The sequence below is a fragment of the Lycorma delicatula genome, chromosome 4, assembly GCF_047948215.1.
Source record: "Lycorma delicatula isolate Av1 chromosome 4, ASM4794821v1, whole genome shotgun sequence".
NCBI classification, from domain to species: Eukaryota; Metazoa; Arthropoda; class Insecta; order Hemiptera; family Fulgoridae; genus Lycorma; species Lycorma delicatula.
This window is the reverse complement of record NC_134458.1, coordinates 89,756,272-89,779,958: the sequence shown is the minus strand read 5'-3', so window position 1 is coordinate 89,779,958 and position 23,687 is coordinate 89,756,272. Positions and strand designations below refer to the sequence as shown.

General features: G+C 28.4%; 1 protein-coding gene across 4 annotated transcripts in view; it reads left to right on the top strand.

Moving 5' to 3' along the window:
* Window positions 1-23,687, top strand: part of cher (filamin A protein cher) — a 570,661-nt gene that overhangs the window by 295,161 nt on the left and 251,813 nt on the right. For 2 of the 4 annotated variants that reach the window (XM_075363565.1, XM_075363564.1), the window contains 4 exons: window positions 6,207-6,773; window positions 15,834-16,007; window positions 19,975-20,139; window positions 21,364-21,536. In XM_075363565.1, the coding sequence (XP_075219680.1) occupies window positions 6,207-6,773; window positions 15,834-16,007; window positions 19,975-20,139; window positions 21,364-21,536 (1,079 nt within the window). The remainder of the gene's footprint in view (window positions 1-6,206; window positions 6,774-15,833; window positions 16,008-19,974; window positions 20,140-21,363; window positions 21,537-23,687) is intronic. The other 2 variants (XM_075363574.1, XM_075363566.1) reach the window with 1 other exon arrangement.

The window sequence follows — 23,687 nt, the reverse complement described above, 5'->3', positions numbered from 1 at the left end:
TTAATTTTCTGTTCTCATTACATTCTCTATTAACTTTTCATTTTCACTTTGTCTGTTTAATGTTCTCCAACTTCCTGTATATCCAAAATTTCAAATTCTTCCAGTCTTTTCTTCTCTTTTTCTTAGAGTCCATGTTTCAGAACCATAAAACAGGATATTGTTTCTTCTAACCATCATATCTAAGCCTCTGAAATATTTACTTCTCAATTCTTTCATTTTGAGTATCAATACTTACTGGCATATTGTCTCTACTGTTCTTTATTAATTTTCTTTTTCTAACATCTATTTTCATTCCATATTCTGTTATATTGTCTTTTAATTTTGAAATTGTTGAATATTCTGTGTTTCATCTTTTAAAAAAATACTCTGAATATATGTGAATCTTACACAGATCCCTTCATCCTCTAGAGCAGTTTTGCGGCTGATAATGATAATAGTATAATAAAAAAAAAGTAATGATAGTAAAGAAATAAAAATGCTGCAGTACAAATAATCTTGGGAAGTAGTTTTCCTGTAGATTGCATATCATGCCATACATTGACATAATTACGGAAAGTTAGCTAAATTTTTGTTTGACATATTTATTTTATACTTATTTCATTCATATATAAATAAATAGCCCTGTGTATTGGTCTATAGTGTTCTAGTGAAAGTTTTAGAAAACATAATATGTACGTGAGATTTTTAAAAAAAACAATTGTAGTTGCGTAGTTTTTAAAGGTAGAGATTTTTGTTAAAAAAAATAGATTTTAATGTTTATTGCCTTGATTTTATATTAAAATAACTGTTCAATGGTTCTGAATTGTATGGACAATTTGCAACAGAAAAAGATTAAATAGAGTAAATAAAATTTGCGGCATATTATTAGCATGCAGTTAAGTATGGTTAAATATTGGGACATCAGAATAAAATAAAAAAAGGAAAAAATTATATATTTCAATAAAATTTGTTTAATTTTTATTTCTTTTTTCAAAAACAATAACAATTAAAAAAAATGTGCAGTTGATCCCTGCTTTATTGTAATTAGTTCCTGTTTCTTCTGTGTACGTGGATAAAAATTTGTTAATGAATAGGCGACATAATGTTTTGAGGCACAATTAAATCTTTAAAAAATAGGATTTTTTTGTAAACATATTAAAAAAATCTTTTTTAATTTTATTTTTTGACTGTTTTTTTTTATTCATTAATATTTTAGAGTTCAGAATCTTTTTAAATTATATTACAATTTTCAATAATATATATTTATATATACATATCAACTAATTTTCTTTTTGGTTTGTGTTCAAACAACTTTTCCTTTGGCTTTTATGCAAGCAGTGATTTATGGCTCACACTGCTGTTTTCTTGTCACATTCTCTTTTCAGTTCTATTTCGCTTGTTTGTTATATTTTGACTTATTAACATTTTCTATGCAGACTTATTTTTGGAAAAAGTTACTCCAGTTTAAGCAACACATGTAATTCCAAAACTACATTGATTAGTTTAATTAACTTCTTACAATAAGAATGTAAAATATTCAGTTTTTACGAACATTGAGCTTAAATTTCTACCATTAAATGTAAAATTAAAAAAGATTGTTTTAACAATGACTCAAACTGGAAATGGTCTCCACATAATGAAACATTAGGTATTTTATATGGAACCATTGATATCAAGAAAAGGTTTACCAACTGTATTTACCCTATGAAAAAACCTTAAGAATAGAATTACCTTAGTTCATGACCATCTTTCCCTTTTCAGTTAAAGCAGTACCACAGTAGACCCTGATTTAATGACCGAGCTGGTTCTTGAAAAGAGGTTGTAATTTGGATTGTTGTAGGTTGAACTCTTATGCAATCACACAGACATACTACAGAGATTCAACTACCAAAAGAAGATCCTCCTACCTTGAATTTTTTTTAGATGAAATCAAATAACAGAATTTTAATAGATCCAGGTTCTATAAAAATAAAAATAAAATAATAATTTTTCATTTTAAAAATAATTATTTAATAAAATTTTGTATTATATAAAAACTTGGTCACATGCAGTTTTTTATAAAATTGATAACAGGCATATTTTTTTCTGGGCAAAGTATTAGTACATCCTGAATGACATAAATTTCCATTTGAAGCCTGTTTCTTTGGCAAGAACAACAAATGAGTTGAGTATTTCCTTTCCTCTCTTCCTTTAAGCATCGTATTAGGATAACCTTCATTAGATCAAACATCAGCACTTGCAGCTTCATCTAGTGTTTTAATATTGTTTAATCCAACTCATCTAAATCTATCAAATCACCCGTTGATAACACAGAACGCTTTTTCAGTTGCACTTTGTTTGCTACTTAGTGATGGAAATATTGACAGTGCCTTTGAAAAAAATTTGCCTTATCAAAAAGTATACTGATAATTGTGTTTAATATTTAATTTATTCAGTTAAAATTTCTTTCTATTTCCTGTAAGAAAATTTTTAGTTTTTATTTTCTATGACAGCATCTGTGAAACACTACTTAATGCTTTCAAAAATTAGTTCTTGTGTAATTCTTACAGTTAAATGTGATCATTTATATCATTTAGTTATTTCATTCAGTTCCATATGTGATTATCTAAGTTATAAAATTTTGTGTTTTTTTTTTAAGTACCTTCCTTTGATTTTTTGAAGAGATTTTTGATTTAATTTTTTTTATTGATTTTTTATATCAATAAAAATTTTCTTGCCTATAAAGATATGTCCCTTATTTTAATTATATCAGTTATTTGATGAAAATTAATAATCTAAATGTATAAAATAATAACTGCACTTAACAACATATAAAAAAACAAGGTAACAGAAATCTTTGAATAATATGTTGAGGTAAATAGTGTGAGAAATTTTTACTAAGTGGGGTGAGGAACATAAGAAAATAGATATTTTAAAATCTTAATCTCCACTGTAAAAATACAATTATGTTATGTTGTGGATAAGGATGTAAAACATACTGAAAGAGTAGTGTTTAAAAAGTATTGGAATGCAAGAGCATTCAGTCAGAAGGAAGGGTGTGAATTTTTTATTTGAGGAAATAAAAACAAGGTATTGCACTAGTACTTTTCAGGATACATAAATATTCAGTATTAAATATTCCTTATTTTTATGCGATATTTAGTAAACTAAAGAGTTTTTTTTTAGCAAGGATCATAGATCCAAACAATCATAAATCAGGGATCTACTGTACTAGTAAAATATTTTTTAAAAATTTCAGAATTTTTAAAGCTATTGCATATAAAAAAATAATGGGTTTGATTTATGCCGATTATTTCTGAAATACTCTGTATAAATCTTGATTTAACCCTTTTGCTGTTAAAATAAAAAACATTTCGATATCTCTGGCCTAAACTAATTAGTTTATTGATAGGCTACACTAAAAGCTAATAAAGCAAATGCATTCACAATGAATTTGTTAAAATAGCTAATCGATAGATAAATAACCATCAAAATAAGATAGAAAAAACACCAGGCAAACGATGTAGACAAATATATATTAATAGACCAGTAGTGATATTTTACCCCTGCTATAATCCTTGAAAAATGTACCGAACAAAATTTCATGTAATTAATTTTTTGTATTTTTCAAATTTATTTTACAATTGTTTTACAAAATATTATGTGAAACAAAAAGTAATTCTTTACAATTTTCAATGTTAGACTCATCCTGCTTATAAAGAAACTGCTGCAGTAAAACATAGGCTGTATCAAATTTTAATTTTTATTATCTGATGATAATGTATACTAATGATGACTGTAATAAATTGCTTACAAACAAATTAAATTAAAGCATTACAAACATATTGACTCATCATTTACTTTTATGCATTATTACTAGAGGTGGGTGTTTCTGTTGTTTCTGCCACATGAAAACAAACTGAAGAAAAACCCTTTTGTACAAACTGTTGGGAAAAAACAGGTTGGATTATTAATCTGTTAATGTTCATGACTCATTTTTCCATTACATTGCTTGTTTTTTTGTGTTTAAAAACAACAGGAGGATTCACTTTAATATTTTTCTCAATATATTGGCATAGGCAGCAGGATGTTCAGTTGATGCCAGCAAATAATATTTGTATCAATTTTATCACAAGATTTGACAGTTTTATGACCCTTTTATTCTGTACTTTAATATTACGGTATTTTCATGAATAAGATTTATTTGGTTTTTGAAACTATTCGATCTTTGAAGTTAGCTTACAATGTATTTAATATTGATAAGACAACAGCAGTTTATTGGGCAAATGACCTGTTATCAGCAAACAGTTTATTCACTTTATCTGTTGTTGTTAACTTAACGTTCATTAGAGTGAACTGACAGCTCTGTTTAGTGATTCAATGTGTTTGCTATATAGTATTACTGTTGAGCAGAAAAAAACACTTTGTACCAAAGTGAAACAACAGTTTGTTTTTTTCTGAGAAACAACAGTTTAATCTAACTGTTTGATAGTTTCCAACACTTCTCTGATTATTGCAGAGTTATTATCCTAAGTTATTTTTAACTATTAAAAATTAACATGTTGAGTAGCTCATATAGTAAATAGAGTATGATAAATGTTATTGGCTATTTGAAAATTTACAGGCATATACATTGAATAAATCTCAAAAGATATATTTACATTAATAATACTCTTCCAGAGAACATTACTATAAACTTAAATGTATCAGTTCCATTATAGCAGCAGAAGGGTTAATAAAAAACCATTGCAGCATTTGAAAAGTTTGCAAAAGTAATAACTTCTATCCATTAATTTTCTGTGCAATAGAACTGAGTGTACCAGGAGCATTAGGTGGTGAATAACCGGAGTTTAAACAAGTAACCACCACTCTTGACATATGGACTTCAGTAATAATGTAAAAAAGTAGTGAATTTTACAAAAAATAGGTTTTCTTGTATAACATGAAGTAGGTTTTATTTAATATTTTTTCCTACGAGATTAGAGTTACAAATCATTAGCAAATAGCAAAGGAAGGATTCAATGTGTTATCAGCAGTGCTAAAATACATAAAATATGAAGTATTGTGAGATTTATATTAAGTTTCATATAATAAAGAAAAGTTTTTGGAAATAAAACTTATTTTAATATAAAATTTTGAGCTTTTTCAATGAATAATGAAAATGCTCAACACCAGACTAAAACATGTTTGTTAGTAAAGAACTGGTAGATGCTGTAATAACGAGCTTTTATTAGTTTATATGACAAGTAGTATATTGCTTTCTTATAAATGCCATTCTTCTTATCTTTTGATTAATAGTACAGGAAAAATGGCTATGAAATCTTTTATAAAATATAATTATAACTGACACCGTACCCAAGAAATTATTTTTGGATATCAAAAAGCTTCCTGTCCTTTAATTACAAAAAACAGAAAACTTGTCAAACAAAATTAGTTTACATAAATTATTATATACATAAATGTTTATTATATTATATAAACATGGTTATTTATTTATATTCTTGCCCATCATACTGCATCATTAAATTCTCCCTGTTGATGAATTATTAATTCATCAATTTCAAAAATATATTTAAGAAACACTAGGTTCTAAATATGCAATAATTTTCTTATTTATTATTTTCATACTTAAGAGATTTATCAGAAAAAAATTGTGAGTATTGACATCATGTTTTAAAATTATTTTTCCTGTTTTATAGATTTAATCATCCTGATTATAAGAACTTTTAATAACAAGCAATCTGTAACAGCAATTTATTAATTTTGTTTAATCTACTTGAAACATATAACTAAAATGTTTAAATTAATTCTCCAGAGATCTTTCATTATTTTATATCTATAAAATGTTTTAATAATTCATAGTCATGTTTTAAAATTTTTATATAATATTCATAGGGTGAATTAAATATATACAGTAAGTTGTAACGTACTGTCTACATTAAATAAAAAATATACTAAAGTCGTTTAAATTAATTGAGTGATGTGCTAATGATTTTTTAATAACTGAAATTGTCTTTTTCACTGTTATGAGTAGCTTGTGACATGATTATAAGTCACTAAAGAGCAAGTCATTAAAAAATGTGGATTAACACATTTGAAGTAAAACTAAAAAATTTCAAATCTGATGCACAGTACTGAGTTGCTTCAAGTATTTCCTTATAGGCTTACATTGATTGCTTGTCAGTTTTCATTGATTCCTGGATACATGAGATTTATGTTTGGTGGTTGATGATTGTGGGCGGGTGCAGCTGCCCCAGTGAACAGTCTACAACAGTTCCGCGTTATCACCCAGGGTGCTGGGAAAGCAGACTTCGCAGTTGCCATAACGAGTCCATCTGGTAATAAGGTGAAGGCACACGTCATTCCTACCCATGAAGGATTCCTTGTCAACTTCACGCCGACAGAACTGGGAGAATATCTTCTAAGTATATCATTCGGAGGGGAACCCGTATCACCAACACCGTATAGATTGACATGTCTACATGGAAGTGATGCTAATAGAGTGAGAGCAAGTGGTCCTGGTCTGGAAAGAGGTGTGATTGGCCGTCCTGCTGAGTTTATGATTGACACTCGAAGTGCCGGACAAGGTGGTTTGGGAGTCACTGTTGAAGGTCCGTGTGAAGCTGCTATAAACTGTAGAGACAATGGAGATGGTACTTGTTCAGTTGCATATCTACCGACTGAAGTGGGAGATTATAGTATCAACATTACTTTTAATGATATGCACATACCTGGTTCTCCATTTCAAGCTATCATCCATCCTGAGGCAAATGTTAAACGAATCAAAGCATCTGGAAACGGAATACAACTTCATGGTAAATCACATTTGTATGTGTGTTTTTTCCATGTTTTTTTTTGTGTTGTCAGTTTGCACTTGTGTTAATTCTTTATTAATTTTATGTGAATATTCATTTAATATTGTTTATAAAATAAAACATTTATAAAAATGTATTTACTTATAATATTGAGCATTCTGTGCCTGAAATAACTGCTTGAAGATAGAAAAAAGTATATTTTTGAAAGTTTTTGGTAATTTTCTGATTTTTTGCCTATTTAATTAATAATAAAAGCGCTGTTAAAAATACCTTAATTAAAAAAAAAATGCTATTTTAGAACAATTAAATGTATTAAATTAGTACTGTTGTTGAAATATTCAGAATTGTAACATTTTATTTGTACCTTTATGTGCTCCATATGTAGATCTGCAAATGTAGAAATGATATTCAGTCGCCTGGCGTGTTTGCTCAATCATGGCATGACATTACCATCACAAATGCAAAAACTATCTTTTCCATACATTATCCACCTCATGAGTTTAAATTAATAATTATTATTGTGAAATTTAATTTATCTACTGGAAAAATTCATCATGAAACAACTTTCCCTGTCATTGATTTATTGAGCATCAAATATGCAAATATGACATTCCTGTGTGATATCTTCTTGTTTGATCTCTAATCTAATCTAAAGTTAACAGGCATCTAATTTTAAATTATTATTCACCTCATTTTATACAATACTCATTGCTGTCTACAGTACCCAATTCAAAATTCTTACTAAATAAACTAATTTTATGAATAATGTTCTCAGTATGGTTTTCAGATAATTTTGATCTATATATAGATTTCTGTGCACTTATATTTTCTTATTTTCAAACTGATAGAACCAATGATGAATTACTTTGTAATCAACTATGCCTTGTTCAGTATTTACTTATTGAAAATTGCATTGAACTGATTTCATTTCTTTCTTATATAAGGCCACATCGTATGGATTATAGAATAATGATGATCAGAAGAACAAATTAACATAAAAGGATGTTTGCACATCTCATGGTTACTAGTTCTTTCACTTCTCTACTGCAAGTAAAATATACATTCTTTCTTGATACACTGACATTGAAACCAATTGATTATGTTATTAGTTTTGATACTATAAATTATTATTATTATAATTCTAGTATTCTTTTTTTATGTAAAATGATAATTTGTATTATTAACCTTAATATCAAGTATACTTCTTCAGAATAATGTAATTTTTGTACATTCTAATGGTTAGATATAAACTGAAAGTTCTGTTTGATACCATTCATGTCTAAAATTTCATTTTAATTGCTGCAGAATAGTGCTTTGTGTAAAATATTTCTTTATAAAAACTCAAATAGCTCAGCATTTTACAGCTTTTTTACATCTTATAGTCATAATTTATCTTTGTAGAAAAAAGCTTTTGTAATCTTTGTTTCTGTTTATTAATACTGCATTTTCCAGCAAACTCATGGCAAATTTTTTATATAATTACTGATTTTATTTATTATTTCAGTAAGCATATATGTTAAGTTTTTATCTCTCTGTTAGGATTTTTTAATTATTTTTATCTCAATTTTTGTATTTATTTAACACAGCATCATTTATATTATGTTGGTAACTTAATGTACTTAAAATTGCTTAATTTTTTCCTACCAACAAAAAACTGTCAAGAAACTTCTTTGTAAAGTTGCTTTATTACGTAGAGATAAGTTAACTTATTTCAAAATAATTTTTGAGAATCGCAAAATAAAAAAATAAACTATGTAAGTTTGAGTATAAATGTCCCAACTTTTGTGAAGTAATCATTATTTATAATTACTAAATTCTAATTATTGATTCAAGAAAAAAAAAATAGTGGTTACAGGAACTAATTTTGAATATATTAAAAATAACAATGAATGCAACCATTTCTTTTGTAAAGCCTTTCAAATAAAGGGGTGATAATAAATTATAGTGTACAGATTTTGTTTCTAATATAAATGCAATTAATTATTTTAATTAATTCGAGAACTATAATGAATCTAAATAAAATCTTGCACATTTTGCTTATTTTAATTCGTTGTTAGGTTATGTTGATTATATTATGAATTCTATTTTAAATTTAGTGTTATGTGGTGTTTCTATGTTATATGAATCGTGTATAAGCATTAGCATCTGTGTGTTGTGCGTACGTGTGTGTGTACATGAGTGCATGCACGTTTCTTTATATGCACTTGTATGTGAAGAAAGATTTTTTTTTTTAATAAATTTGAGTGTAATGTAATATTTATTATAAATTGCTGGCACATTAGTTAATATTTTTTTCATCAGCAAAACATGAGGTGTGACTGTGTTGTGCTTACTTATCTAGTATTACAAAATTTAATAAATAATGAATTACACAACATAAATCATAAGTAATAATTATTTATTTTGAATAGTTCATATAAATAATACAGATCATTTCAAGAATGGGTAGGTGTGTTGTTCCACAGATAAAAAAAGGAACTGCTCAGCTTTTTCCCGGATGGATAAAGGAAAACCGCTGCAAAACCTTAATCACAACAACATCACAAAATACATAATTTAAAAAATAATATTAATAATGAAAGTGATTAAAATCTGTAATAATACTTAAAAATTGTACATTTTAAATGATAGTAAAGTAAATATTTGATGATACTTTAAAATACTTATATTTATAATACTTATAAAATAAAGTAAGTGTAAAAAAAATTAGAAGAAAATTATTTGTGGGCATATTGTTCATGTTAAACAAAGGTTTAGAATTTTCAGGATTTCTTTTCTAGTTAATATTGCATAAAATCATCAATAAAATACAGGTCAGTAACAGGTAGTGTAACAGGTCAGTAAATTATTAAAAATGGCAATAGAAGCATAGTAAGACCTTCCTAATACACTGAGGTATTGCATTGCATTCCTTAAAAATAGTTATGCTATCTGATTTGACTGTGGTATATTTTGGTGTATTTTAGGAGTAAATGATTCTTATTCTTTTTTTTTAATAGATGAGTTAGAATTTTTTATTTATTAAATGTTGGTGTACATAACTCATATTGATTGCTGCTAAACAGTGATCTGACAGCTAATTTTGTATCGTGAAAACTCATTCTGGCTTCTTAAAGGAGCCCAAAGAGATGATATTATTTTTTAGTTAGGGAAGTACATAGATATAATAAATATTTAATAATGATGACAAGCTTAGTGTTTTCAAATAAAGCATTTTGTTATTAAATCTCTAATTCCTTTAAAAGAAGTTTTTTAAATGAGTCTTTTATTGATCACTCTTTTAAAAAAATAAAAGAAATATTTATCTCAGATGCTTCTTCAATTGAAATATTGTAATCTGTATAAAAATTTCTGTTATTATCTCCAGGTAAATTTGTAAAAAATTGTCAGTGTAGGTGCCAGAGATATCTGTGATTTTAGTTGGCAAGGAGATAGAAATGTAAGGTAATGTAAGCTAACATAAGGTAATGTAAGGGTAGAAATAACACACATAAGGTTAAAATCATTTAGAAAATAATGTTAAAATCACCCAGTATTATGGAATCCTTTTAGCAATTTTTGCTAAAAAGAATAGCCACTTACGCTTAAAAAATGTAGTATTCACCCCAATCAAACCAGACTATGGAACTGTTTTTGTATAATTCAACAAAATATTCTGGCTTATGATAAAGGGGCTTTATTATGCTTCTGTAGTCATTTTTAATAATGAGGGAAATATTTGATTACTATGGAAGAGATAAACAACAAACTCACAATACTGCACTGATGCAACAATATAAAACATGTAGCTTTTTTTAAATAAAAAAATTCATAATAAAATTTGAAATACAGTACATATACTGTACAGTAGTGTATTAATGTACAATGATTTAAAAAAAAAACATTACGTATTAAACTCTTTTTCTCAATTATGGCCAATTAGCATAATGAAAAAATAACTGTACATCAAAACAGATTTACTATAAACAGAAAGTGTTTAATTTTTTTGTTTTAAAGCCGACATCCTGGACTTGACTGTTACATCTTTCCACTTCTTCACTCATAAAATATCTGTAGGCGCTGAATTCGGTGCTATTCTAAATACCATAAAGCAATTTTGAATGCATGCTTGGTGTCTGTGTGAGAAACCTTGGTAATAGAGGCATCTTCATCGTCATTGTCTTGCTTTGTCATTGTCATCGTTTGAATCTTGTTGCACAGTTGTAGTAATTATCTGATTGTCATTCAGTACTTCATTAGTGCTAGCCTCATCAACGACACATTCAGCAAGCCATTCTATTATGTCGCAGCATTCAATATCAGGCTTTATATCATCTTGTAGATCTTGGACTACTATTTCATCATCATTGACTTCATTTTTTGTGAAAATAGTGATTTCTGGTTCCATACTTGGCCACAGTTTCACCCATGACTTTTTTAATGTTGTTTCAGACATTTCTTTCCAGGCTTCTGTAACCATTTAAGTCGCATCTTTAGTATTTATTTCTTTCATTGCTTGAAAAAAGGTTATATGACTCTCCTCTGTTTTTTCAAGAATGGATCCAATATATTTTCGATTGTACTTTTTTTTTAGCCATGTGACATGAGCTGGTAGAAATATTGCTTTAATTACTTCTTTTTGTAATCATTTTCATTTGGGTGACTTGGTGTGCCATCTAAAAGAAGAGCTTTTAGTGGAGAATTTTTTGATTTTAAACTCTTTTCAACTAACAGTATAAATTCACTGTAAAACTAGTTCTTAAAAAGATTGCAGTCAATTCAGGTGGAATCCTGGTTATGATAATAAACAGACAATGAAGATAACTTTAGATTCTTAAACGTTCTAGGCTATTGGACTTCCCAATAACAAATAACAGCAACTTATGACTTCCACTGGTGTTGCTGCATAGAGCAGTTTTAATTTATCCTTTGCCTACTTGGTATCAGTAAGATTTAAAATTTTGGTGCAAGAGTTCTTTTCGGGAGCATTTTATAATTTAACCCTGTCTCATCAAATATTGTACAGCTGGTCGGGTTTCAGATAGTTATCTTCAACTAGCTTTTTCAATTTTACCACAGATTCATTTGCAGTGGTATTATCAGCTGATAATTTTTCTCCAACAATAACAACTTGTCAAATTCCATGGTGCTTCTTCCATCTGTGAAGCTATCCCTCACTTGCTGTGAATTTTTCATCTTTTCCCTCCAGTTTCTTGTACAGAACCTTTGCTTTTTTTAATAATGGGTCCAGATAAAGGAGCTCGTTTTCGGCATTCTTGGCAGAACCAAAGCGACAATGCATTCTGTAAGAATTTCGTTTTAGGCTTTTTCAGCATTTTTCGGTTTTGTAATGTCTTCTTCAACGGTCAATGTATGTGCTTCGAGGGCCTTTCTGTTTTTCTCCAATCATTAATTGTGGTTATGCCGACTCCCAATTCTAAAGAAAAGTTTTGCAAAGACTCATTCTTATCAAGTTGTTCAAGCACTTGAAGCTTCTGTTACAATGAACACACTACACATTTTTGTTTTTGAGCAGCCATTAGTGAACACACAATAAAAACTAACAAAGATTCAATAGCCTGCTCACAAAATTCACGATAACAGCATCACTATCAATATGCTTGTGCAGTAATGGATAAACACAGACTGTTATACTATGCTGCTTAAATTAAAATGAATTTTTATTCCCTGTAGGTACATAAGACTGTACAGTAGTACAGTATGCACTTCTCCCAATATGATGCAATAATATGTTTTGGTGATTCAACACACAGACAAGTTTAAGCATGCACATACATGCAGTACTGTAGTGTGTCAGGTGTCAGTCAGTTATGGAGAGGTCGGATATGGGAGGTGCTACTGTAATACTAATTGAAAAAAAAAACAACTCTGGATCCTGTTAATGAGCATATATCGTAAATATGTCCTTAAAATTATTTTCAATAGTGCCTTCTGTAATGTGAATTATTTTGTAAAATTTTTCATGTTTAATGTATTTACATTAACATTATTTCATGTGTTTATATTTAGGTAATAAACTGGATTTTAATCATATTTATTTTTTATTTATAATGTATGTTTTTATATTTATTATCTATATTATAATGAAGTGATCTGTATAATGTATTATTATATATTGATCAAAATAAAAGATTGTTGGTTTATTTATTGAATTTGTTAGGAATTTTAGAAAGAGTTCTGACAGTTTTTTTTAATTTTAGAAAGGTTTTTTTTATTATTCAACTATTTATAAAATACATTTTATAATCAATTCTAGAGAACTATTAACAACTACTAATTTTTAATTCCATTGAAGAAGCTGTACAGTTACCTCTGAAAAGATCTTATGGAAGTGCAGTTTCTAGATAATTTTGAAAAAGACTGATGAATAAATTTTTAAATAAAAAAAAATTATTAGTGGTCAGATTAATTAAAGTAGTCTTTAACTTGGATTTCTGTGCTTGAAACTGTAAAAGTATGTAATTTAATGATTTATGAAGCAGTTTAAATCCTTGGAAAATGTTACTTATGTGATAAAGTGATTATTCTGTAATTAAAAAATAAAGATTTGTTTTTAAAAGACAATATTACATGTTAAAATGATTATTTTACTTAATAACCAACATTTATTTTTTTACTTTACCTCAGTTTTCTTTTTATATATAATTTTTCTATAATTATTTCTTATGAATATAAAGAATTAATTTGAAAAAAAAAATTAGGACCTTGGTTTTAAAATAGTTATTAATAATTATAATTGTAGTGATTTATTAATGTGATATACTAAAATTACAATAGTAAGGTCATTCTATAATATATACAACTACATTTCAAAATGTATTATAAGACTATAGTGTTTTCTCTGCGGAAGAAGCAAAGAAGTTTTAAAATTGTGTAGTCTAATAGCTAACAGACATATGCAGTGATATCTATTATCTATGGCTGCAAACTATTATCTATTTTTCAATTATCAGAATAAAATCAAATTTTGTTCCAGAGAATTGTTACTGTTCTTGTTTCTATTATTTATTTTCAATTTACTGTTCTATTTCTGGCAACAAATGTTGCAAAATTACATTATCAAAATTTTAAGAACATTTTAGTTAAAATATTGCAATCAAATCATTTTTAGTGGTGCAAGCATCAAGCTTAATTTTCATATTTAAAAACTGAAAATATAGAGGTAATTTGGTGAAATTACTTGCAAATATGATTTAATCATTATTGAGGTCAATAAAATTATGAAAAATAGGGAAACCTCTGCTTTTGGTCTCAGTATGTAGAAGTAGATCTCATCATTGAACAAATTTTTTTAAGTATCATAGCTTTCTCTTAATTTTATTTCTCATCTAAAATTTCTTCATCTTGGAAAAACACTATAGTTAACTTTTTTTTTAACTTGGCTCATTAGGCCCATTTATTGAAATTGCTTGTCTGTTTTAATATAAAGAAAAAATGTTTGCATGTAGTTTATAAAGTAAAAGTATAATTTTTAAGTTTGAAATATTCAATTTTTTATATGGTTGCCAAAAAGTAAGTGGATTTAATTTGAATAGTTAGCACTAACTATGCTGACCAGCAACAGTCATGCATGCTTTTGTTTGTTATTATACATTAAGTAATTCTTTTTAGTGTTGTAAGTATTAATATTTGTTGATCCTGATATATTTAAACATTATTCATTTCAGTTGTTTATCTGAACATTGCATGGAGTGGTTTTTTTGTTTGGTTTTTTAAAAATAATTTTTGAAGTTTTTTTATTTAAATGTGAATATTTTAATTGTATTGAGGCATAGCAATCAGTTATGAATATTCATTATTAAATACTGTTTATTAATATTCTTATATGTATGCATAGAAAATCTTGTAACTTTGTTCCATAATATGAGGTAGTTACCAGACTGCAGACATAGTAAAGGAAAGTACTGGAAAAATATTATAGTAATATATATTACCTATGGCTGTAAACCACATATACTGTAAAATTGTTACAATTAAATAAAGTTTTTCCTGATTTTTGTAAGGGAAGTCTGTCTTCATGATCATATTAAATATTTTTATTAACTCATCATTTCTTAAACTGTGGAACAATTCCCAAAGAGAATGAAAAAGGTTGTAATATTATACAGTAAGACTGTAATGTTACAATTTGCTTGTAATAGACTGTTAAATGTGAAATGTGGCTTTTCCATGCTGTGCTGAGCATATGAATGTGTACATTAATTATATAGTAACCTAAAATTGAAGAGGATATCAGGTGTACAGCTTTATTTAACCAGGGAAAGTAGATAGCTGCATCCCTTATTTGTTAAGAATAGTAATAGTATAGTAGCTATTTTATGGCTCATACCAGGATCCAGGATGTCTTATAAATTAGAATTGAAGTACTAACCAAGGCAGGTAATAGAAATAAGAAATTGATGGTGTTAAAATAGCTTGGACAGTTTAGCCTTGATCTTTCAAATATCACATGGAAAGGGAAGCAATCAATAACTCAGTTGTAACTCTTAACCCAGAAATAACTTACAGACAATTACATTAAAAGATTTTAGATAAGGTAATAAATTACATCCCTTTACAACTAATGGTTGTATAAATCCTAGACTGTCTCAAGGAGTAGCATCCTGATAATTGAAGGATGTGGAATAAGAATAAAATTTCAATAGCTGAAGCCTCATTTAATAATCTAGTTCCCATAGTTCACAGACTTAAACAATGTTGAGTACAGTTTCACTGCATGTCACTGGAATCTATTAATGACAAAAAACTGCTGAAATAAGTGAACTGAGGATATATAAATGTAATAACAAAATTTAATTGTCATAATCAGTGAGTTAAACTATGAGAAAGTCATAATTACTCCAATTTAATATAAAATTTTTCAAGAAGTGAAAAACACCTGAAGTCAGTATGATCTCTGATAATGTTTATTATCAGAATTTGCAGTTACAGAAAAAATACTATTTTACTGTAGGGGGTACATTTAGGTTCTAGTCTAAAATAATATAATCAAATGAAATAAAATAAATAAAATAGTTAATTTTTTTATGTATTTTACATTATTAAGTTCTTCTTTTACAGGTGTCTATGTAGACTCACCAACAGATTTTGTAGTGGATTCTGGTGCAATTGGAAAAGCAGAAGATCGTAAAGTGACATGTACTATAACCAATCCATCTGGGTCTCTCACAGAAAACCATATTACTCCACTTGCTGATGGAACATACCGAATCAGTTATACACCATTTGAAGAAGGTATTGGTCCTACTATATTAAGTGAATTTTTTAACAGTTATAAAAATTAGTTAATGTTCACGGTTTTCTAAAAGGGTGAACTTAACTGAATAATATAACCAGTCTATTGTTAGGTTTGTCTACATTTAAATAATAGAATGAAATAGATAAAAAAGAGTAAATTAATGAAATTAGGTATTTAAAAAACACTGAGAATCTTTACCATTAATTGGCAGTATTTTCTGTAAATGTAAGTGTTAGATTGCCTTTTCATTGGATTTCTTAGAATATATTAGTACAAGTTCAGCAATGCATTTGTTAGCATGAATTATTGTTTACTGTTTTTACTTTACTTTTGATTTCATTATTTTTTATTTTTTTAAATCAAAATTTCAAATTTATTTCAATCACCTTTCTCTTTTTAGTTTTAATGTTTTATTGTTTACATAACGCATTTAATTAGAGTAATATTCACAATATTATTTAATTAACTGCATACTCTGATGTACATAAAAACATTTTTGATTGAAGCAAAAGGTATGTTTACATTATTTATATAATTTTAAAAATGCTGCCTTTTAATAGAAAAGATTCAAAGTTGTTATTACAACTTTTCAAAACCACCATTAAATGAGTAACAAATTTTTTTCTGAAATTTCTACTGTCATCATAAGGGTTCAAGAGAAACCATAAAAATATGTAACTTTGTATACATGACAATTTTTATTTGCAAAGATTTATTTGTGTGATTGTTGAATAAGTTTCTTTCTAAAGTGTTTTTATTGCTAATTTTTATAAAATCATATTTATTCTGTCATTCATTGTAGAGGAAAATAATTATGTTTTTTAAAGAAAAAAAAACATCCATTAATTTTGTGTTTTAATAACACTTTTCTTTACATGGAGAGAAAAGTCAAATTTTCTGTTGTTTTAAGTTTGTTATTTTTGAATATTTTATTTATGTTAGATAAGGCGTGCAAGGTGATTTTTATTTGCTGTGGCCATACAATTTACACATGCATAGGGACATGAGGAAGTGATCTATGTATTTGTTACAATATTTTGATAAATTCATTTTGTTATGTGTGTTAAATCAATTTATTATATTTGTCAACTTCTTGGTGTCCTTGGAAGGTCAGAAGAATTTCTGAAAGTGTTATGATGCAAGTGTCCATTCAGTGTAAATTTGTCTTGGTTTGCCGTTAAAATTGTTTTGTTTGGAATTACCATATTTAAAGTTATCAAATGTTTAAAATTTATCTCCTTCAAGAAAAACAATGAAAAATTTGTTGTTCTTTCAACGGATTATCTAATAAAAATAAATCTGTGGGGACTGAGTTCTTTTATAATCTAAATTCATATGAAAAATTATGTTAGAATCTTCCTTTTTTTTAGTTATTCTCACTTACCCTCCTTTGTTACTCTTTTTACTCAACTCATGTCAAAAATTGTAGATTTCCTAACTCTTCATAATTAATTAAGTATTAACATTGGGCAACAAAAAATAATTTTGTTTTATCTCTAGGAAGGAAAATATGTGATTCTAATAGTATTTTTTCTATTGAATTTAAATCTGATATCGACTTTTTCCCATTACACAAGGTTTCTGAGAGATAGGCATCTATAATTTCAAACATTTTAATACTTTTTGCATTCTTAACTACACAATATTCAAATATTTGACTCATCTAGAAAGTAAGAAATGATGATTTTCTGCTATATTTCGCCTGTGGAGCATTCCTCTTGATGGTCCAACAATAATCGGCCAGCATATTAGGATTCCATTTGCCTTGATACATCTTTTCCATAGCTGAAATCTAATGAAAGTGTTCCTCATGCTCATTGCTCACTGTGCCAAGATTTTCTGGGAAGAAATCTAGGTGCAAGTGCAGGAAGTGTGCCCTTACGGACATATTATAACCCAAATTTTTATAAGATGTTAAAAGATCATTGACAGTATCACTGTAATTTTCCTCCTTTCGATTTCCTAAAAAACTCTGAGTAACATTTTTGAATGCTTGCCAAGCTGTTCTCTCTGGTGGATTCGATAGTTCCTCAAACTTTTCATCATGCATTAGTGGTCATATTTGTGGACCCACAAATATTCCTCCTTTAATTTTTACATCACTAATTTTAGGAAACTTCTGTTTTAAGTACATGAAACCATGAGTATTGTCCATGTCCTTGACAAAATTCTTCATTAATCTTAGTTTGATGTGTAACGTAGGTAGATACACATTTTTAAGCTTACACAATGGGTCATGTTTCACATCTTTCTGGTCAGGAATGAGTGATTCGCGTTTAGGCCATTTTTTTCTAAGGAAATGTTTTTTTCTGTCCGTACTATCCCATTTACACAAAAAACAGCAGTACTTTGTGTAACCAAGCTGCAGACCAAGAATAAGTGCAATTACCTTCAAATCACCACAAATATTCCATTCATAAACTGGATATTGAAGCTTTTCCAATATAAATTTAAAGTTTTCATATGTTTCTTTCATACTAGCAGAGTTAGCCGCAGATACTATGGGAATTTATTGCCATTATGCAGAAACACAACTTTTAAACTAACTCTAGAGAAATCAGTGAACAAGTGCCATTCTGTTGGTTTATGTTCATTACAAAGTGTCTCCATAAGAGGAGAAATGTCATTATAAAACACTAAGCCATTTTCTTCAGAAAAATAGTCTTTAAATTCAGAATAATGATTATGATAACTACATATCTTTGTATTCTTTTGAAGAAGATTCCATCCTTTTAGCTGGGAAGCAAGCATTTCAGACTGTTTTTTGAATAATTTTAAATCTCATATGAGATCGTTAAGTTTTTCTTGAGTCAGTAAATGAGGCTCAGATGAACTGCTTTGTTCAAAAGATGTATCACCAGAATCTGTTTCTTTTTCTTCCTTACTTCCATCAGACTCTGAGCTCACTTCATCTAATGTCACATGCTCTGGAGGCTTTAGTATGGGCAATTCTTTCCAGTGTGGAACTGGTCTTATTGCAGATTGCAAGTTAGGGTACACCACTGTATGTTTTGATTTTGACGTAATCCCTTTAATATTTATTAAGCAGAAATAACAGTCAGAAGAGTGATCTTTGGGTTCTTTCCAAATCATAGGGATAGTAAATGGCATGTGGCGTGTGCCATTTTTCCATGCAGTGAGAAGCCTAGAACATGATAAATAATAGATATGTGGGTTCCAGGCCCTTGTTTGGTCCCCCGACTTTACACCCAAAATAAAGTTCACAACACTTTTTTACTATTGGAGTAAGGTTTCACCTTTGGTACTTGAGTGTCACTTCACCACATACATAACAAAAATTGTTAGGATGATTTAAACAAACTTAGGCATTTTGTAACTAACATCTAATTAAAAGAAATAAAGTTGTAAATACGAATACACAATAATTCAGATACATAAAAGACTCACAATGATGTGTTTACTGGTTCACTACTATCTCATAACTGGCATCGTTCTGATGAATGTGTGCTACACTAGATCACGTATGTACATGTGTACATCTGAACCTGCACAACAGTAGCAACACTAATCTTTGAGTTAGCTCATTTGGTTCCATCATATTTACAATGCTCTAGGAGCTTTTACTTGACAATAGACAAATGGACGAAAAAACGTTTTAAAATATTTAAAAAAAATAAAATAACAAAAAACTGTAGGTGATGGAGAAATTCCAACTATATATTAGAAAACAGGATAAAATACTGTATTAAGTACACCTACTGGTACTCGTGAGACAAAAATCTTGTTGGCCACTGTAATTGGTGGGTGGCATCCTTCATTGGATGCCTTACCTTCATAAGAACATCTACATGTTAAAACATTATTTTCTACACTACAGTGAAAGGTCATTTATATGCATTTTTTAAAAGTTAAAGTTCTTTGTAATATTTACTCTAGACTGCAATGTATTTTATTTTTTGTTTTGTAATAATTTCATTTTTTGATACAACTTTTTCATTTTAGGTCGACATACTATTGATATTCTATATGATGGTCTTCCGATTCCTGGTTCACCATTTGTTGTAAATGTAAGAAGAGGATGTGACCCCAGCAAGTGCAGAGCATTTGGACCAGGACTTGACAGAGGCATTGTGAACAAAGCAAATACGTTTACTGTCGAAACAAAAGGTAACTAAACTTTCATCTTAATGTTTTAACTGAATGGATAATGTTTTTCAGTATTTATAAATGATGATTTATTTCCTTTTTAATGAGCTTTATAAATGTTTAACATCACATTCATTTTACATGTTATGTTAAAAAAATATTCTGTATGCCCTCAAATTAGGTCCAGGGGAGACTACCCTGATGCTTAGATCACTCCCTTATTACAAACCTCTTTTCCTTATCCTTTATCTCTTCTTCAATATTGGTTCTGCAGGCGTAGGTCTGACTCTGCTAGATTCTCCATGTTGAGCGTGCCAAGACCTGAAGAACAAGTATATCTTGGATATCTTGGGTATGCATCTAGTTGGGGAACTGCTCATAGACCAACTCTGTTTTCTGTCTGGGAGTGCCTATCAGTTAAAGTTTAGCCTCCTAATAAGTAATACCTTCAAATTATACGCACTTGTAGATAAAATATAACCTATCTTTCAAATCGCTTAAAAGAAGAAAATTTGCCTAACATATAGTATATGTCTCTTACTTATTATTAAGTAGAATATTTTATTTAGTAAGCTATTGTGGAAGCACTGTAATAATAAATTTAATTTTCAAAACAATATATTCATAGAATGGCACATCCTGTTAGTTGATAAACCACATACATTCAGGAATATATAAAAAAATTGAATATTTCTGCACATTTATTTTATGAAAGAGTTGTGTTTGCTAATGTAATTAATTCATTCTAACGAAATATTATCCACTAAACATCAAACATTTAGCTTTTTCTGTCAGTGAGTTTTTTTATTTTTTTATCCTACTATCATATCATTACCCACCAATAAAAAGACTGACCACATGCAATTATTTGTACCTAACACTAAATCTTTGATAGGGAAATTAGTTTACTAAACATTGATTAGTAAACCAATTGTTTTTTGACATTTTATGTTTACTTTACACCAGAATAAGCATGTGTATGCACGCACACACATGATATATTGCACACATACTATGCATAAAAAATATTATTTACTATACGCACTTATGATATTGAATTATTTTTTTATTTATCTAATTTAATAAATCTGAATTTTAAAAGTCCTTATTTTATATTAATTTAAATTTAATTGTTATTATATTATGTATTTTTTTCTTGTTGTAAATATTGTGTAGCCTATTATTTTGTAAATACCTGTCTTTTTAGTTTGATTTATTAGTTTACAAATTATGTTTCTTTTATAGGTGCTGGTACTGGTGGACTAGGCCTAGCTATTGAAGGACCTTCTGAAGCAAAAATGACATGTAAGGATAATAGAGATGGATCTTGTTCTGTTGAATACATACCAACTGAACCTGGTGATTATGATGTCAGTATAAAATTTGCTGACAAACATATACCTGGCTCTCCATTCAAGGTAAATTTCATAAATGAACTTCAGTTTTCTTTTGTGTGAATTAATTTTTTCAAATGCACTAAATTTTGGTTTTAAATAGTTTTGCATCAAATATGGTGGGATCAGTAATTGATTGTATTGTTAGTGCTTAGTTTATTTCTATTAACCTTATATATTTTGAATGTATATTATATGTGTATATATATATATATATATATATATATATATATATATACGTATAATTTTTTTGTTGAAAATTCAAATAATTCATTAGCATATTGACCACTGTGCTAATAAAATTTAATATTAAATAAAATATAACCCACCAAAACACAGTAAATAGATAAGTTAAACTTACTATATTAATTCCAAGAATCGATTTTCACAGGATCCCGCATCTTCAGTTGTTATTAAATTATATAATTATGATAAAACATATTTATTACTGGACTGCAGAATTTGCATATTTGTCCATAATAAATTTCAAAATTTTCAATAAATAATTTCAACAAATTATAACAAATCATTAATAAATATGTTCTTATACAAAATATATTTATTCAAAAACAAGACCCCTTTGATTGTAAGATCCTCCAAGTTTTGCAGGCAAATTTTAGAAAAAAAAATTTGTGAATGTTAGACCCATCAGTTTGACAGGTTGTAATTTCTAGGAAAACAGTTCTTCGCGAATTTTCTTTGTTGTTGGCCAAGGACAAATTTTACACTTTCAGGTGTTTGCAAAACAATGCTATGGTATTTGACGGAGGGGGTAGAAGGTGAGACGTTGACCTTTACATAGTGGCAGCTTCAATCCTACTACCTGAGTTCTTTTTACTAGTAAGACAAGACCTTTGGTTAGAACAGTAGCAACTTTATGGAAAGTGAGTTCTCTTGCATTGTGTCTGCGTTACTAGTAAAATGAATTCATGGAAAAGTTTCACTGTATGGTTTAAGTTAGAAGTTTTGAAATTCGTTGAAAAAATGGTGTGCAAGCAGCAGGTCGAGAGTATTCGATACATCCAAACATGATTTGTTACTGGAGAAATCAGAAAGGTAAACTTAAAGCCGCGAAAAAAGAACTCTATCATTTTGTGGCCCTAAAAAAGGACGCCCTACCGCAGTGGATGATACAGTGATTGAGTAGGTGGAAGAGAAGAGAAGAGAGTGCTGCATAGTGACCTGTGAAATGATACAAATGAAAGGGTGTGAATTGGCAAAACACCATGTACATGCAAGTAACTTTAAGGTCAGTCATGGGTGGGTGGTGCAATTAATGATAAGAAAGGAATTCACTTGAGACGGACAACTTCCTTGTGTCAACAATTACCAGCAGAATATACTGATAAAGTTTTAGAGTTTCAATGATACATACTACGTGAAAGAGGAAAAATTCAGTACCTCATATTTCAGATTGGAAACACTGATGAAAAACCTGTTTTTTGAAATTCCGCGGAACACAACTGTAAACAGAGTGGGTGAATCCAGTGTACTGGTGAAAACAGCTGGAGGAGAAAAAATTAGATGTACAGTTATGTTAGCCGTTTGTGCAGCTGGAAAAATATTTCCTCCTTATGTCATTTTTAAAAAAAAAACTCTGCTGAAGGGAAAACTACTAAGAGGTTTACATGTTCGCATACAAGATAAGGAATGGATAGATGTGAAACTAATGTGTGTCTGGCTAGAAGTCATTTGGAATCACCACCCTGGAGCAATGTTAAAGAAACAAGGACTTCACAGTATATAAAAATATATATTTATACATTTTATATGAGTTTAGTTATGCAGGTTAGCAATTCATTATTACTCGTATATAAGCAATAAAGGACTGATTTTTAATTTAAAATATCAAAAGTTAAAAACATTAATATTATATGTAAATTTGGGATGCACTATATAAGTAAAATTAAATTTTAGTTAAATACCAGATATATACAACATAAAAAGCATGTGAAAAATCTATAAATAATCTATATAAATCTAATCTAGCTATAATTACATTGTTTTAAATAATAATGATACATTTCTCATAAAACAGCAAATACGTATGTCTTTTTAGTTAAATTTATTAGTTTGCAAATAAAGTTTATTTTATAGCTGCTGGTATTGGTGGACTTGGCTTATCTATTGAACGACCTTTAAATAATATGTATTATAAATATTATGAGAATAATA